The sequence below is a fragment of the Haemaphysalis longicornis genome, unplaced genomic scaffold (genome assembly GCF_048455015.1).
Source record: "Haemaphysalis longicornis isolate Haplotype H1 unplaced genomic scaffold, Haemaphysalis longicornis Haplotype H1 scaffold_7, whole genome shotgun sequence".
Lineage (NCBI taxonomy): Eukaryota > Metazoa > Arthropoda > Arachnida > Ixodida > Ixodidae > Haemaphysalis > Haemaphysalis longicornis.
Genome location: NW_027526422.1, coordinates 87,230,099 through 87,245,408, shown reverse-complemented (window position 1 = coordinate 87,245,408; position 15,310 = coordinate 87,230,099). Strand labels below are relative to the sequence as shown.

The window sequence follows — 15,310 nt, the reverse complement described above, 5'->3', positions numbered from 1 at the left end:
CAACACTGTTTTGTCTATTGTTCCTCCAAAAATGACTAATTGTCTGTAATTATCTGGGGAACTAACTGATTTGCTAAAAAAATAATGCCATATTTGAAATCGGGGGAAAAGAAGCAGCAAGGCTGACAAGTTTCGCAGAGTTTACTTAACAATTAAAAGAAATCGTTTTAAGAGCCGTGTCCCCCCTTCATGCATTTTTTTTTGCTTGAAAAAACACCTTTCATGGCTAGAACGAAGCTGAGTGAGTCGCGAAAAGCTAGTTCTTTAAAATCGTACGAAGTCGTATTTTGTCTTCACATCCACTTCAAAATTCATTGCACAAACCTCCTCGTTCGTCCTCTGCTCATTCCAGTTTTGTCCTTTTGCTCCTTGTGCACTGCAGGCCTGAGCGAGGTGCTGGGCGGCCTGGGTGTGGAGAAGCTGCAGACTCTGATGCCCGAGATCATTGCGACGGCTGAGCGAACGGACATTGCACCCCATGTCAAAGACGGCTACGTCATGATGTTCATCTACCTGCCCAGCGTCTTCCAGAAGGAGTTCACCCCCTACATCTCGCAGATCATCAACCCCATTCTCAAGGTGGGTGGCTGCTCTCCTGTGACGGGGATCGCTTGCGTGTCCAGGGAGATCTCTTAACCACAGTCTGAAAGGAGCAGTAAAGCATCGTTACCAGGGACACTCGAGGCATCCCGGGGGAATTGTCTTTTGTAACCGAGGTCTCTCGTAACCAAAAATTCTAAATGCACCGAGGAGTCAAACTACGTCACTTCAGTGCAAAGGAGCATCAAATTGCACTTACCGTATTTATTCGAATCTAGGCCGGCCCCGATTCTAAGCCGACCCCCGAAAGTCCGAAGGCGCGAAAAAAAAAAAAAACTTGCCTCGAATGTAGGCCGAAAAGGCGAGGTCAGCGTTCACAAAAAGAAAACACGTTTATTGAACATGAAGATGCGGTGCTGGAACTCAATCAGTTTCTCTTCAAAATCACCGGGCAACTTCTGGGCGATTGAGGTTCGACGACGGAGGCTAAAGCCGAAGTGCTTCATGAATTTCTGTAGCCAGCCCCGACTGGCTTTGAAGTGTGCCCGCGATAAGCCTCCTTCCCTTAAAAGCTGCCTTGCTTTTGCCTGGAGCACTTCCGTCGTTACTGGAAGGGCAGCTGCTCGCTGCGTCTGAACGAAGTCAGCCAATGCCATCTCCATTTCATGGTGACGGCATTCTCGTGGTCCGGTGATTGCCAACCTCGTTGCGGCGCACGCAAATATCCTCTCCCGTTGCGTCCTCCAACGACGGACATTTTTTTCATCTACGCCGAAGTCCCGCCCGGCTTGAACGTTCGACGACAACTCCGCAGCTAAAACAACTTTTCTTTTAAAAGCGGCACTATAACGGCACCGATTCTTTTTGCGCTGTCAAAACCAAACGCCACACCGCACGCAGGCACAGAACAGGGAGGATTTACGCAGGCCACTGTCCGCACAATTCAAAATGGCGGCCTATGGCCCTTAAGTGGCTACTGGCTCGTCTAGTAATGGCTACAATACAGTGGAATCTCGGTGATACGAATTCGGTTGATACGAATTTCGTTGTGATACGAATTTTCTAAATTCCCCGGCCAAAATGCATTGTACGCAATGTAAAAAAATTCGGATGATCCGTTCGCATTTATCACCCGGTGCGGGTGATACGAACACGCGAGCCGCGAGCAGATGACTGCGGCGTGGACGGGAGGCGGGAGTGTTTGTGCGGCCGTGTGGCCTTGGTCGCACGCAGGCACAAAATCATTAAGCGTGAACTGCATGGAGCGTTTTCTGCTCACGAAAACGCGCCGCGCAAGCCACAGGCGCGCTGACGCCACCGCGAATACCACCCGCAAGCGGCGCGCGGCGCGGTAAGTCGCGGCAACATGGCGGCGTCAACGGCCGCGAAGTAGGGCGGGTGGCTCGACCGACCGCTTCTGACCGCTCTTTAAAGAACAAAAGAAGTTGCTTATGAAGTAAGGGAGCTGATGAGCCCGAAAACGACACTGTAAAGCATCGTCCGCGCGGCTAGGGAAAGTGCCTATCAAATATCCGCCACCGTGGTAAGCCTAAACATCTCCGGCGGAGCCAGCGGGCTGTCCGGAGCGCTTTCAAACTGCCGCCATGAAGAGCGTGCCTCCCCGTTGGCGCAAGTCGGCAGGCTCCTCCCACTGCCGCGCGCGTCGCGCGTCATTTTACGAGCGAGGTAAAATCTGACATGGGGGCGAAATCGTCAGCGCGGGCGTCAAAAGAACGCGCGCGCAAACGCCGACGCGCCCGAATGGCATGCGGTTCAGGCTTGAGTTCGTGTGCGCGCGTCGCGTCGGCGATGACCGCGCGTTCTTTTGACGCCCGCGCTGACGATTCAGCCCGGCACCCAGGCGCCTGCAGGCGCCAGCCTCTGCCTCGGTTACCGCTAACTGCATTGGGAGGAGCCTCACGACTTGCGCCAATAGGGAGACGCGCGCCTCATTGTGATTGCGGCAATTTCGGAGCGCTAGCAGCAGCTGGCTGGGCCACCTCCACGGTGGATATTTGGCGTAGATGGCTTCTCCCATACTGTCAGCTCCTTTCCCGCATGAGCAATTTAATTTACACATTGAGCTCCGTTTTAACAAAAGGTTAGAAGCGGTTGCTGAAGCTACCTGCACCTCTTCGCGGCAAGAGCCGACGCCATATTGCCGCTGCCTGTCGCATGCGCAGTACATTTCCATTTTTTCTCGTTTTCTGATGATACGAATTTTCGGGTGATACGAATATTTTTGCCGCCCCTTGAGATTCGTATGACCGAGATTCCACTGTACTTCCTTTTCTGGGTGGCGCTAGCTGCGCGCCACTTCACTTGAAAATTGGCGCGTATTTCAAAATCCTCGAATCCAAGCCGACCCTGGAGTTTGATATATCAGTATTTCGAAAAAACTATCGGCTTAGATTCGAATAAATACGGTAAACGTATCAGTAGAAAATCGCTCAGCATGGCCTAAAAAGTCATTCAAAGCAGTTTTAGTGACTGCAGACTGTATTAGCTTCCTTCCCAACTTCTGGAGGTAAAGCACTTCTCTTTGCAAACCTTCCTGCTGCTCAAAATACCGTTGAACTGCTCTGGGATGTTTGTCAGCCTCAACTGCCAGCAGTGTGGGCCTTTTTATCCTTGCCGTCTTCCTCCTCCTCCTCCTCTAGTTCATCCTCTAGGGCATTGTTTACTTGCACAAGGATCACATGATCCGTAATCTTGATGGAGCACTCGAGGTCCACTTACACTGACGCAAGCTTCTCAGAAGGTTCTGGAACTGCTGCGGTCCCTTGGATTCAGGCCAAGCTTCATCCTCAACCCAGTTTTCCACTAGGTCTTCCATATAAGGCCCCTCTTGCATCATGTCTCTTCCAAATAGAGAATAATTTACTCTAAGGAGCTAAAACAGTTGCCCTTAGTAACGGAGCATGTCTCTTGTATGTGATTTTGCTAACATGGGGAACATAGAAAAACCAACCAAACCATTTTCAAGTGTCCCTTGTAACGGGATTTCACCGTATGATATAGATAAGGCGTACAAGTTTGGCTATTGAAAGGATTGTTGTGGCAGGATGCAAATCGACCCGCCACGGTGGCTCAGTGGCTAAGGCGTTGCGCTGCTGAGCACGAGGTCACGGGTTCGATTCCCGGCCGCCGCGGCCGCTTTTCTGATGGTGGCGAAAAGCAAAAACGCCCGTGTGTACGAGATTTCGGCGCACGTTAAAAATCCCCAGGTGGTCAAAATTAATCCGGAGCGCTCCACTACGGCGCGCCTCATCGCCTGCGTTGCGTCGCCGCGTTAAACCCTACAATCAATCACTCGGGATGCAAATCGTGCCAATTTTACTGCCAACTCTAAACAACCAAGCAGTTTCACTGCCCTTGCGTAATGTCAGGGTGACTAATTCAGGCAATTGCTGGCCACCAACAAAAGCTATACGACCAAGAAATTGGGTTTTGCGATTGCAGTGACATCTCTGGTACTGTTTAAATGCACCAGTTGAATACTAGCATGAGGACAATGCACTTAGTTACTCTATTTTCTGTATATTATTCTTTTCTGTATTTACTGATGTCACTGCTGACATTTTTTAGTGGAAAAAATGGAAATTTTTTTAATATTATTTACATTTTCTGACTGAGAACATAAGCTTTCAGGTGCTGGGTGGAGCTGGACGAGTTATCAAAAGCTTTTTTTTTTTTTTTTTTTTTTGTTCAAATAAAATGGGGATGTATGTATGCTATTTTCGTAATTCCTTCAAAGCATCATCATAATTTGTTCGTTCCTGACGCTCTAATTTTCCAGGAAAGCCTTGCTTTCTCTTGCTGGCCGGTTGACTTTGCTGGTCTCTCAGAGTATTACGTTTTTTACTCTCTGTAGGATTGCACCCTCAAATTTTAAAGAGTGCCCAAACGTAGTGCGGGAAACTGAGACACCAACAAACTGACCTCGTGTGACGATGTGAGAGTTGGAGATTGTGGGCGGTGTCATATTGCATGGCCAAATGACAGATGCATTACGTCTGCTGCTTAGAGCTTTGCCGTAGCTGCACTCATGGCCAGACATTGTGCAAGAACCATGATGGGCTTATCCTCTAAACAACAAGATGCGATGCTGCTTCAGTGAGGCCCTTCTTGCCCACTGCCACCCTGACAGCCTCATCCATATGGCAATGTGACTTATGGCAATAATACACGCATGTTGTAGGTGCCCTTTAGAGGAGGTGTTGTTGCTTATGCTTGAGGAGATGTGTTAGTTTGTTAGAGGAGCCCATCCAGCAGACTAAGACGGCTGCGTGGAGACTTGCCTAGTGACTCCAGAGTGCTCTTGGGTGTGCTGGGTGTGTGGCACAAAGTTTTACACTAATGTATACTAGAGGGTTATCTGGCACTAGGGCCTAGGCGAGCCGTATTTCATCAGGCGTGCCGTCACGTGCCTGGTAGGAATGTTCCACATGTCTTCGGCGTGTCTCACCAACAAGCTCAAAAGTTTCCTGTGGCTGCACAAAAACACAATATTATTGTTAAAGATTATTCAAATTTGCTTTATTAACAAAAATGTGGAGCTCCAAAAGATGTATTTGTTAGGAATTACTTAGAAGCTTCATACGAGACAAACAAGAAAAACAATGTTATTGGTTCAAAGAGCGAGAAGAAGCTGTGTAGCTAGCCAAGCCAAGTAGGAAAGGAAAGCTGCTTGGTGCTATGCTGGCTCCCAGGTTGGTGTTTGATTGTGGTGACAGATTTTTCTCTGGTATGTGTTAGTACGAAAGTCTGTGCCCTGCAAAGTACTACCCAGTTGTCTCGTTATGCGCGAGCCGAAGTGGGTGAGATTAAGTCTGAAGCCACCAAGCTGGGAGAGAGAAACGAGCTTTGGCGGTGCCAACGAAGGCACTTACTATTAGTGCAAAACTCTGTGGTGCTGCCCCCTACCTGCAGGCCCTGGCGGACGAGAATGAGTACGTGCGGGAGACGGCGCTGCGGGCAGGCCAGCGCATGGTGAACATGTATGCGGAGACGGCCATGACCCTGCTGCTGCCCCAACTGGAGAGGGGCCTCTTTGACGACAACTGGCGAATCCGGTACAGCTCCGTCCAGCTGCTGGGCGACCTGCTGTACAAGATCTCCGGTGGGTGTGCAAGATCTCCCCCTCCTTCTCATTCATCGATGGGTGCACTGTTCAGAGACCCCTGGAAGGGTCCTCATTCTCAGTGCTGTTAGATTTGCATCAAGCACCGCAGTGAGCATGGTCTCTTCTTCCTTGATCGCGGGACAGGGACCACTCATAGCTCCTCCACCCCTGTACAACAACGAGAAAGATGTACACTAACTCAGGCTCTTGCCTTTGGAAATGATATTGGTTTTGGTAGTAGTAACCAATCCCTTTTGCCAAGGATCTGGCTGTGAATATTCTGAGGAAACTGTTTCTAAATTCAGCGTGTGAGTCTCAACTTATGCGTACGGCTAAGGTACTTGGAATCGATTCGCAGCTTGTTCCGCCCAAGAGCTCCCTTGAAGTTCGAATCGCTTTTGTCACATCTTCTCTGAAAAGCGAAAAAAGAAAAGCGCTTTACAGTCAGCAAGCGCTGTAGCAGCTCCCCTGTTTGGAGTAAAGTTTCGATTTGCGGGAAGAGCTTTTTTGCCGACCAACTTGTAGCCCTTCCCAGGAGATGGTGCTGTTGAAATACAGTAGAATCTTGATGATACGATTCTGGGTGATGCGGATTTCGGGAAGATGCGAATTTCTAATAAGTCCCGGCGAAATTTCATTGTTTGCAATGGGAAAAATGTCGGCTCTTACGAACGGACCTGCGCGGCCCAGCGGATGATACAAGCGAGCCGGCGAGCGCCCGACTGCCGAGCGAGCAAGCTACGGCGACATAGGGGCTCTCCCCTCTTTGTTGTTCTTTCTCCAGAAACGGCCGGGCTGTTGTTTTCTGCTCGCAAAAATGCACCGCGCACTCCACAGGCGCGTTGGTCGCGAAACCCCCCGCACGCTGCATGGGGCGTGGCCGGCTGTGGCAACATGGTGGCGGCTTCAGTCGCGAAGTGGTGCGGGGTGCTCGAGCGACCGCTTCTAACTGCTTTTTAAAATTCCGCTGAAAGCACACACGAAGTTTTTTGTGCGGTAAATGAGCTAATAATGTGGGCGAAATTGGTGCTTTTGCCGACCAACTTCATCTGCTACAAAACAAATATGGTGCTACAAAACAAATATCTGCCGGGGTGCTAAGCCTAACCATCTCCGGCAGAGCCAGCCGGCTGTCTCGAGCGCCATGAGGCGCACGCCATCCCATTGGCGTAAGTTGTCAGGCTCCTCCCTCTGCCACGCGCATAGTGTGTCATTTTCTGACCGAGCACAGGCAACGGCGGGCGCGGAATCGCCGACGCGGGTGTGAAAATGTCGCGCGCGGAACGCCAACGCGCAATAATTGCGTGCAAAAATGCTCCTGTAGTGAGTGAGCTTGGGCACCGCCAGTGAGGAAATGAAATTCCAGAAAGGACCGCTCGACGACATGGAGGTTTAAAAAAAAAGCAGAAAACGTCACGGATTTCTTCACACGAAATAAACGAAAACTTTTTGAGTGCTCAGTTTTTTGGTCTGTTTTGATTCATACGAATTTCGGATGATACGAATATTTCTCACGGTCCCGCGAGATTTGTATCATAGAGATTTTACTGCACCCTGCGTACAGGGTGTCTTCAACACAAGTAGACTGGTGTTTGCGATTTCTTCCCCTCGCCAGGTGTTACGGGGAAGATGTCCACCGAAACTGCCCACGAAGATGACAACTTTGGCACAGAACAGTCTCATAAGGTGAGGGCTTGGTTTACTTTTTTCCTTCACCCAGGGTTTGGGACAATTGGGCGATATAAGCATGACACTAACATGGGGAAAGCTGCAAACTTTGGCAGGAGCAGAGGAAGCAGAGACTAACCCACACAAACTTGCAAGTGAAGTTTATTGATAAAAAGCGTGACAGTATATGCAGGAGGTGTGAGAAGTAAAAACCAAATGTAGGTAAAAGAAATCTTCAGTAAAAAAAAAAAAGAAGAAGAAGAAGAAAAAGATATCATTTGCATGGCATGCAGCATAGATGAAGATATCGCAGAGGCTTCTTATTGAGCAACTTGATGGACAGAATGCTCTGACATTGGGACCACCTTATCGTAGGAATTGCATCAACATCAGGTTGCTTCCAGCATTGCTTTAACGCAGTGACTATTGTCTAAACAACAGCCTTGCAAACTACATCAACGTCCCTGACAGGAGACAAACGTAAGCACACTTGTGTAGTGATGGGAAGTTTTTGAGTGCCACCGGGTATGTGAGAAGTGTGACCTGCCCGCTAGTACAGGAAAGCCTTTTCGTGTGAACGAAGGAAGGAACGAGCGAACGCACGCACGCAGGCGATCCTGATCGCCCTGGGGGAGGAGCGGCGCAACCGGGTGCTGGCGGGGCTGTACATGGGCCGGCTGGACACGTCGCTGATGGTGCGCCAGGCCTCGCTGCACGTCTGGAAAGTGGTGGTGACCAACACGCCCCGCACCCTGCGCGAGATCCTGCCCACCCTCTTCTCCCTCCTGCTCGGCTTCCTGGCCAGCAGCAGCTACGACAAGCAACAGGTCAGTTAATAAGGGGGGCTCCTCTCCTCTCGCTCGCCCTTTTCGGCACACCTTCTTTTTCATCATCACCACCATCACCAGCCTATCTACGCCCACTGCAGGGCAAAGGCCTCTCTAATTAAGGGTGCACACGGGTCTTTGGGACCGAAAAAGTGCCAAAAAATGCACTTTTCATAACCATCATTTTTGAAATGTTCAGGTCTTTTTCTCCCAGTTTGCGAAGTTTTTCCTCCGAAAAGTCGGTACTTGAGCAGTAACAGCAACTTATAAAAGCCCTACAAGGCCGATTCTTCGAGATTCCGACGCCAAAATAACTATTTTTCTATAATTTCTCACTGCTGCGCAACGGGCGGTATCGCAGCGATCTCGGTCTCGTTTGAAAGAGCGAACTTCGGTCTTCAATTTCCCGCCACTGCGGTTCCTGCCCGCTCAGTCGTAGAGTGGGAAACACGCGCCAAAAAAAGCAAAAATGCGCATTCCTATTCGCCGGCGAGCGCACGTGACTAGACAGCGCGATGCGATTGGCCGAAGGCGGCGTCTGTCGTCTGCTCCGTTGTCGGCACAATCAGGCGCCATATTGCTCGGGCTCTGACTACGACGTTTGCGATGTGGAAGGCCGGAAGAAAATCCCGCACGAAGAACCCGTATGGCAAAAAGAGAAAGAAATCCAACCCCGAGAATCTCAGAGGCCGCTCCACACCAGCGAGGAGCGATGAAGGAGATAGCGACCGACCTTCCGTGGTTGGCGACGACGCGCTTGTCAACGTAGGCCTAGCGCCTCCGCCGACCGCTCATAACGCCTCCGGCAGCAGCCGCATCCGTCTCGATACAGCAATGTTGCACCCGTTACAAGTGGCAGAGGTGCGTCAAAACGCGGAAAACAAGCTGCACGAGCTTTCTTCAACTGGAGCTACACAACGGAAGTGCAGCCTGTTGGGCGACCCTGACAACGCCGCAGCCACGCCGCTGGACGAAACAAGGTTCGTGATCGTCAGTTTGACCCAGCTGAACGAACTGATGCGCGCAGTGAAATGCAAGTTGTGCTCCAGTGATGTGGAAATCGGCAAGGAGGACAGGGAGTACGGCCTCGCCGTAAAGCTAGTGCTCAAGTGCGCGAACTGCGGCGACGTGTCGACGGCATGGAGCTCGCCGCGCGTTGACGGCGAGAGCAAGGTGAAGCCGTTTGCCATCAATGTTTTGGGCGCGCGCGCCATGCAGTCGACTGGAAAGCAGCAAACGGCGTTCAACGACGTGTTTTCGTCGATAACATTTATTCACGCGGCCTGCACAACAAAACGTGGCAGAGCTACGTGAAGACTAAACTGACGCCCGCAGCTGTTCGCGCATCGCGGAAGGTGACTGCAGATTGCGCACGATCAGTTCGGCAACTGTACGCTGAGCTCGACCTTGCAAACCCGGGCAACATCGCCGTGTCGTACGACGGCTCCTGGATGACGAGGGGACACTCGTCGCACATCGGAGTCGGCACGGTCATCGAGTTATTCACGGGGCTCGTGCTCGATTATGTCGTGCTCTCCAATTTTTGCGCCGGCTGCGAGCGGGCGCCCAAAGAGAGTGACCCTGCCTACGAAGAGTGGAAGGCGAAGCACCTCTGCCAGAGAAACACCACCAAAAAAGCTGGGGAAATGGAAGTGGAGGCTGCCCTCATTCTCTTTCAGAGGTCGTGGGAGCGTCATAAGCTCAGGTACACCACAGTGGTTTCGGATGGTGACTGCCGCACCTACCTCGCTTTGAGGGATGCAGATGTTTATGGTTTCATTAAGATCCTCAAAGAGGAGTGCGTGAACCACGTGCAGAAGAGAATGGGCACTCAACTGCGCAACCTCCCAAAGCAGAGGCCAGCTGGCTCAGAGAGCCTCATGGGTAGGGGGCGGCTGACTGGCGACCTGATCAACAAGCTGACGTCCTACTATGGCTGGGCTATCAAGTCCCACAAAGGGGACGTGCCAGCCATGCACAAGGCTGTGATGGCCACGTACTATCACGTGACATCCAATGATGCAGTGTCGAACCACAGCCTCTGCCCCACTGGTCCTGACTCGTGGTGCCGCCATAACGCTGCCAAGGCCAAAGGGGAGCCAGCCCCCAAGCACCGCTACAACCTGCCCCCCCACGCCTGCGAGGCCTTGCTTCCTGTGTATGAACGGCTGGCGGACCACAAGCTGCTTGAGCGGTGCCAGCGCGGCAAGACGCAAAACAGCAATGAGAGTCTTCACTCAGTGATATGGTCGCTGGCTCCCAAGGAGCGCCACGCATCGCTTCACAGTGTGGAAGCTGCGGTCGCAGAGGCTGTGATGCGATTCAATGCCGGAAGCCAGTTGGCATCATCAAAGATACTGCAGGAGCTCAACATGACCGTTGGCGCACTAAGCAGCACACGCATGGCCGAAAAGGACCGCCGGCGAACCAAGGACTCTTCCCGCAGGCGGACATCCGCAGAAAATGTGCAGCGGACCCTCAAGAAGAGGCACCTGGGTGGTGCCAGCAGTCAAGATGACTATGCTGCGGGGGCCTACTAGTTGTTTCGTGCAAAAAAAGTACTCCACCTTCTACTGTTTGCATTAAACATAGCACCGCTACGTTTTTTGCCATTTTCTCAAAATGCATATTTTTGACGTATAGGAACTTCTCGAGAGGCATACCTCAGCACGTAGTGCAGCTAGAATGATAATTTTTCTTTCAGCAGGAAGCTGAATGTTTAAACCATGTGGTATGGGAAGCAGATTTTGCATTTTGTGTTTCAGTAATTGTTTAATTAGCATTATTTTTAATTGGTTAGCAGCAGTACTTCGAACCTAAAAGTAAGAATTGATAGAAACTTGTATGTGATTGTAAAACAAAAAAACTGCTTCCCATACAACCTTCTACACAACTTCTAGTATCTATTCATGTTTTGCTTGTATTTTTTATTGATTAGTTTTTTTTCCAGTGTTCTCAAGAACAATCAAGAAAGATTTCTAATTACAGTTAAACCTCGTTATAACGAGACGGGCTATAACGAAATAATGGATATAACGAGCAAATCGTAATTCCCCTTGAAAGTCCCCATAGAAACCAATGTATTTAAAACCTCGTTTTAACGAGGTAAAATTTCCCCGTTACGGGATATAACGAACAAATTTCGTTGAGAAATCAAATTTTGAGCTAATTTTACAACAGTGCGCAACGCGGATTTGAGACAGTGCGTGACGCGGCAACTGTATTAGCAGTTCAAAACTCCCGCCACGCGCGCGAGGCTGGCTGGCGCGCCATGCGGACGCTGCGCCCGCGAAGCCCCCACCCTCCTCTCGCTGCGCACGGCATGCAGACAATGGGGCCCTTCGATTAACAGTGTTGGACTCACCGCGGGCTCCCCGAGAAGCAGTTCGACGTTCGATTTTCCCACGTATCCCTATGGCTTCGGGGAATCCGCGGACTATCCGCGGTGAGCCCGAGAAGAACCCCATGCACACGGCGCGCGCGGTTGCGTCGCCTTCCTCTCCTGTAATTTGTAATTATGTTGAAATTTCGCCACATTGAAATTCACGGTTAAAATGAAGTGTTAACCGTGTGAAGCGGTTCCTACAAGCAAAATTGTGGTGCACATACACGGCTGGTGCACCGTTTCTGTTTCGGTTGGAGCTTAATCGTCAACACGGACATCAGCGTGAACCGCATGGAGCGTTTTCTACACGCAAAAACGTGCCTCATGAGCCACAGGCACGCTGATGCAGCTATGGAGATCACCCGCTCGATGCGGATAGCTCCAGTGACCGCTTCCAACCGCTCGCTGAAACGCTACACGGGGGGCAAATGAAGTTGCTCATGCGGGCAAGAAGCTGGTAATGTGGGCAGAATTTGCACTGCAAAACAGCATCCAGGCCACTCAGGAAAGCGCCCATCAAATATCACTCATGGTGGTAAGCCTAATCGTCCCTGGTGGGGCCAGCCACCATCCTTGAGCGCTTCGAAGCTCCTGTTATAGGGTGCGCGCATCCCTATTGGCGAAAGTCGTTAGGCTCCTCCCACTGCTGCGCGCCACGAGTTGGTTTCTGGCCAAGGCAGAAGCCACCGCCGCCGCCTGCGTGCGATTGCGGACGCAGGCGTGAAAAAACGCATGTGCAAGTTTGCCTCCGCAATCTGAGCTCTGGCCCTGTGGACGAGGCGACCAGGCGGCCGACGTTCTGCGACCACTCCCTCTCTCCTGCGCTGCTGAGCACGAGGTCGCGGGTTCGATTCCCGGCCGCGGCGGCCGCTTTTCTGATGGAGGCGAAAAACAAAAACGCCCGTGTGTACGAGATTTCGGCGCACGTTAAAGATCCCCAGGTGGTCAAAATTAATCCGGAGCCCTCCACTACGGCGCGCCTCATCGCCTGCGTTGCGTCGGCGCGTTAAACCCTACAATCAAATCATCAAACTCCCTCTCTCCCTCCCTGTTTACAGGTGGCGGCGCGTACCCTGGGCGACCTGGTGCGAAAGCTGGGCGAGCGGGTGCTGCCGGAGATCGTGCCGATCCTGGAGCAAGGGCTGGACTCTGAGCTGTCAGACCAGCGGCAGGGCGTGTGCGTGGGCCTGAGTGAGATCCTGGCCTCCACCTCGCGTGACATGGTGCTCACCTTCCTCGACAGCCTCGTGCCCACCGTCAGGCAAGTCGTGGATGTCTCGCGATTCGAAGTCTGGCCGGCCAGAGTGTGCGAAAGGGGCACCTGGCCGTCACTAAAGCAAGCAGGAGGGGCAGGGCACAGCAGAAATGGCAATTGCCGGGGCTGGTTCGGGGGTCCATTTTGCGATAAGATTTTTGATGAAGAAACTTTTATGGTGAGCGACACCGCTAACAGGCACTGCTCACTGGTTGGTTTCACGAGTTTTGTCTGCTTCAGTGTATTTTTATTTAATGTCGTAGATAGCCTTCTTTCTCAGTTGTGTGGTATGAAGTTTTATAAAGCGCCTTAAATAGCTCCGGGAATTGAAACCCGGTGGTTAAAAAATTATAGGTGGCACTGTCTACTACAGGAGTTCACCAAAGAACTCCTGTGTTCCGTACAATTTTTTTATTGCAAACAGGACCCATGTTCTCCATTGGTTCGCTGCCTTTGTGGTGCACCGCTGTCTTGTGTTGCTGCAACTACTCTAACGGAAGCTACGCCGCCAATAAAGGGACACTATGGGCCATGAGAATTTCGCTCGTTTCATTTGTACCTCTCCCTTTCCTTGTCAAGGTTTCTTAATTGTTCGGTAACCACCGTTGTAAATTGCTAGGTGAAAATACTTCGCGCTGCTTCCTTTTCATTTTCAGAAATTCTGCACGTTGGCAGGTACGCCTCTCTATCGGTGATTAGTCGAAGCCAATGTAGCAAAAATAGAAGCTCCTTTGACATGTAAAGTTATCAGGAACTTGGCTAAATTCTCCAATATAGGACATTAGGGGCCATGAAAATTTCGCTTGTCTCATTTACTCAGGACGCCTGTTTTTTTCGTGGGATAACACTAAAAGTTGGGCGAGTTGGTAAATAATCGTGGGAAAACAACACAGCGTGCAAAAGAACAGGCTGGTAGGAAGAAGCATAACACAAGCGCTGATTCAGTAACTACTGTTTATTGGGAAACGCAAAGACTAGATTAACGCAAGTGCGCACATGCGCAGAAGGTCAAGAAAAGGCTGATGCTGCTGTGCATACAATAATGCGCTAAAAAGACAAAAAAATCACAGGAAAAAGCGTTTCCCAATGAGTACTCGTCGTGAGTCGGCTCTTCGCGTTGTCCCTCTTTCTGTCGTCCTGTTCTTTTGCGCGCTGTGTTGTTTTGTGGGAACCATCACTGTGGGAACCAAAACAAGACCCCCCGCGCTCTCTCCCTGTTCTTGCCTTGCAGGAGAGCCCTGTGCGATCCCCTGAAGGAGGTGCGCGTGGCCGCAGCGAAGACCTTTGACAACCTGCACTCGACGGTTGGCTCCCGGGCTCTGGACGACATCCTGTCCCCGCTGCTGCTGCAGCTGGTGAGCCTCTCCGCCCCTCTGCACGTCGAAGTGCAGTGGATCGGGACACCTCTCTTTTGTTTACACGGGCCCCCCTCTTTCCTCTTCCCCCCTTACACGTTGCAGGGCCAGGGAGACGCCGCCCTGGCCGAGTACACCCTCGACGGTCTGCGTCAGGTGATGGCCATCAAGAGCCGAGTGGTACTGCCCTACCTGATACCCCAGGTGAGGCTCCAAGGAGGAGTAGCTCGCCGCCTGGAGTTGTTTGGCGCTAATATCGCCACTGAGTAGCTCGACATGTTGTCACCTCACCCTCAAGGCCAGCTCACGATGGTCGTCAGGAGACCTTAATTTAAGGGGGGACGCGGGTCTTAGAATGGCCAAAAATCGCGAAAAAACGTGTTTTGAGAAAAATACATTTTTGAAGCCTTTGTAACTTCAAGAACCTACTCTAAAAGTTTCACCGCTGAATTCGATCGTAAAGGGTCCGAAAATCAACTTTGTAAACATGACGGCGACCCCAAATTGTCGAAATCGGGAAAGAAATGCTTGAACTTCGCGCGCGCGCCATGCGCGAAGGAGACGACTGGCGGCAGCCATCTTGGACGCGTTTTGAAGGTCGTTTTTTTGTGCGCATTTTGCGATATCTCAAAATGGCGTAGCATGGCGAGGGCCCTCGCTCTCGCCGTTTTTCGAAAGGTCACGTACGAGCCCCTGATTGGCCGGACCGCGCGCGCGCGCGAGACGAGCCCCTCGTATCGCGTCTCTGATTGGGCGCCGCGGCGAACCCGGCTCCTTTTGCGTTTGTATTTTCGTTTTTCTTTCCTCGCGTTCGCCTCCACGGTAGTTTATCTCATCGTGTCTTTTTTCTCTCTGCTGCTGCAATTTGGTGCAACGTGTTCTTTTTCGTGCTACAATACCGGGAGATGTTCGCATCAAAAAAAACTACGCATCAAGCGTACGGGAAGCGGCGGAAACGCGCGTAGAACGGCGGGGCGACATCGCCTGTTGCGTCTGGGACAGAAGATTTTCGGAATCTCCGGCCCTGGCAAGTTGCAGTGCTTCAGGCGTCGGCGAACCGTCATCCGGCTCCTCGAGTGCCAATCAGGACCGCATCGACACCGTGTATTACACCGCTGGTGAATCTGCCGAGCGTGCTAAACATGCGGCGGATGT

The 15,310-nt window shown here is 51.5% G+C and overlaps 1 protein-coding gene across 1 annotated transcript in view; it reads left to right on the top strand.

The window, feature by feature from the left end:
* The window catches only part of L(3)80fj (lethal (3) 80Fj), a 140,807-nt gene that overhangs the window by 100,269 nt on the left and 25,228 nt on the right, over positions 1–15,310 (top strand). Inside the window, exons 38-44 of the mRNA XM_077677967.1 lie at positions 383–579; positions 5,473–5,662; positions 7,281–7,351; positions 7,945–8,160; positions 12,604–12,806; positions 14,032–14,155; positions 14,261–14,359. Of these exons, the coding sequence (XP_077534093.1) occupies positions 383–579; positions 5,473–5,662; positions 7,281–7,351; positions 7,945–8,160; positions 12,604–12,806; positions 14,032–14,155; positions 14,261–14,359 (1,100 nt within the window). The remainder of the gene's footprint in view (positions 1–382; positions 580–5,472; positions 5,663–7,280; positions 7,352–7,944; positions 8,161–12,603; positions 12,807–14,031; positions 14,156–14,260; positions 14,360–15,310) is intronic.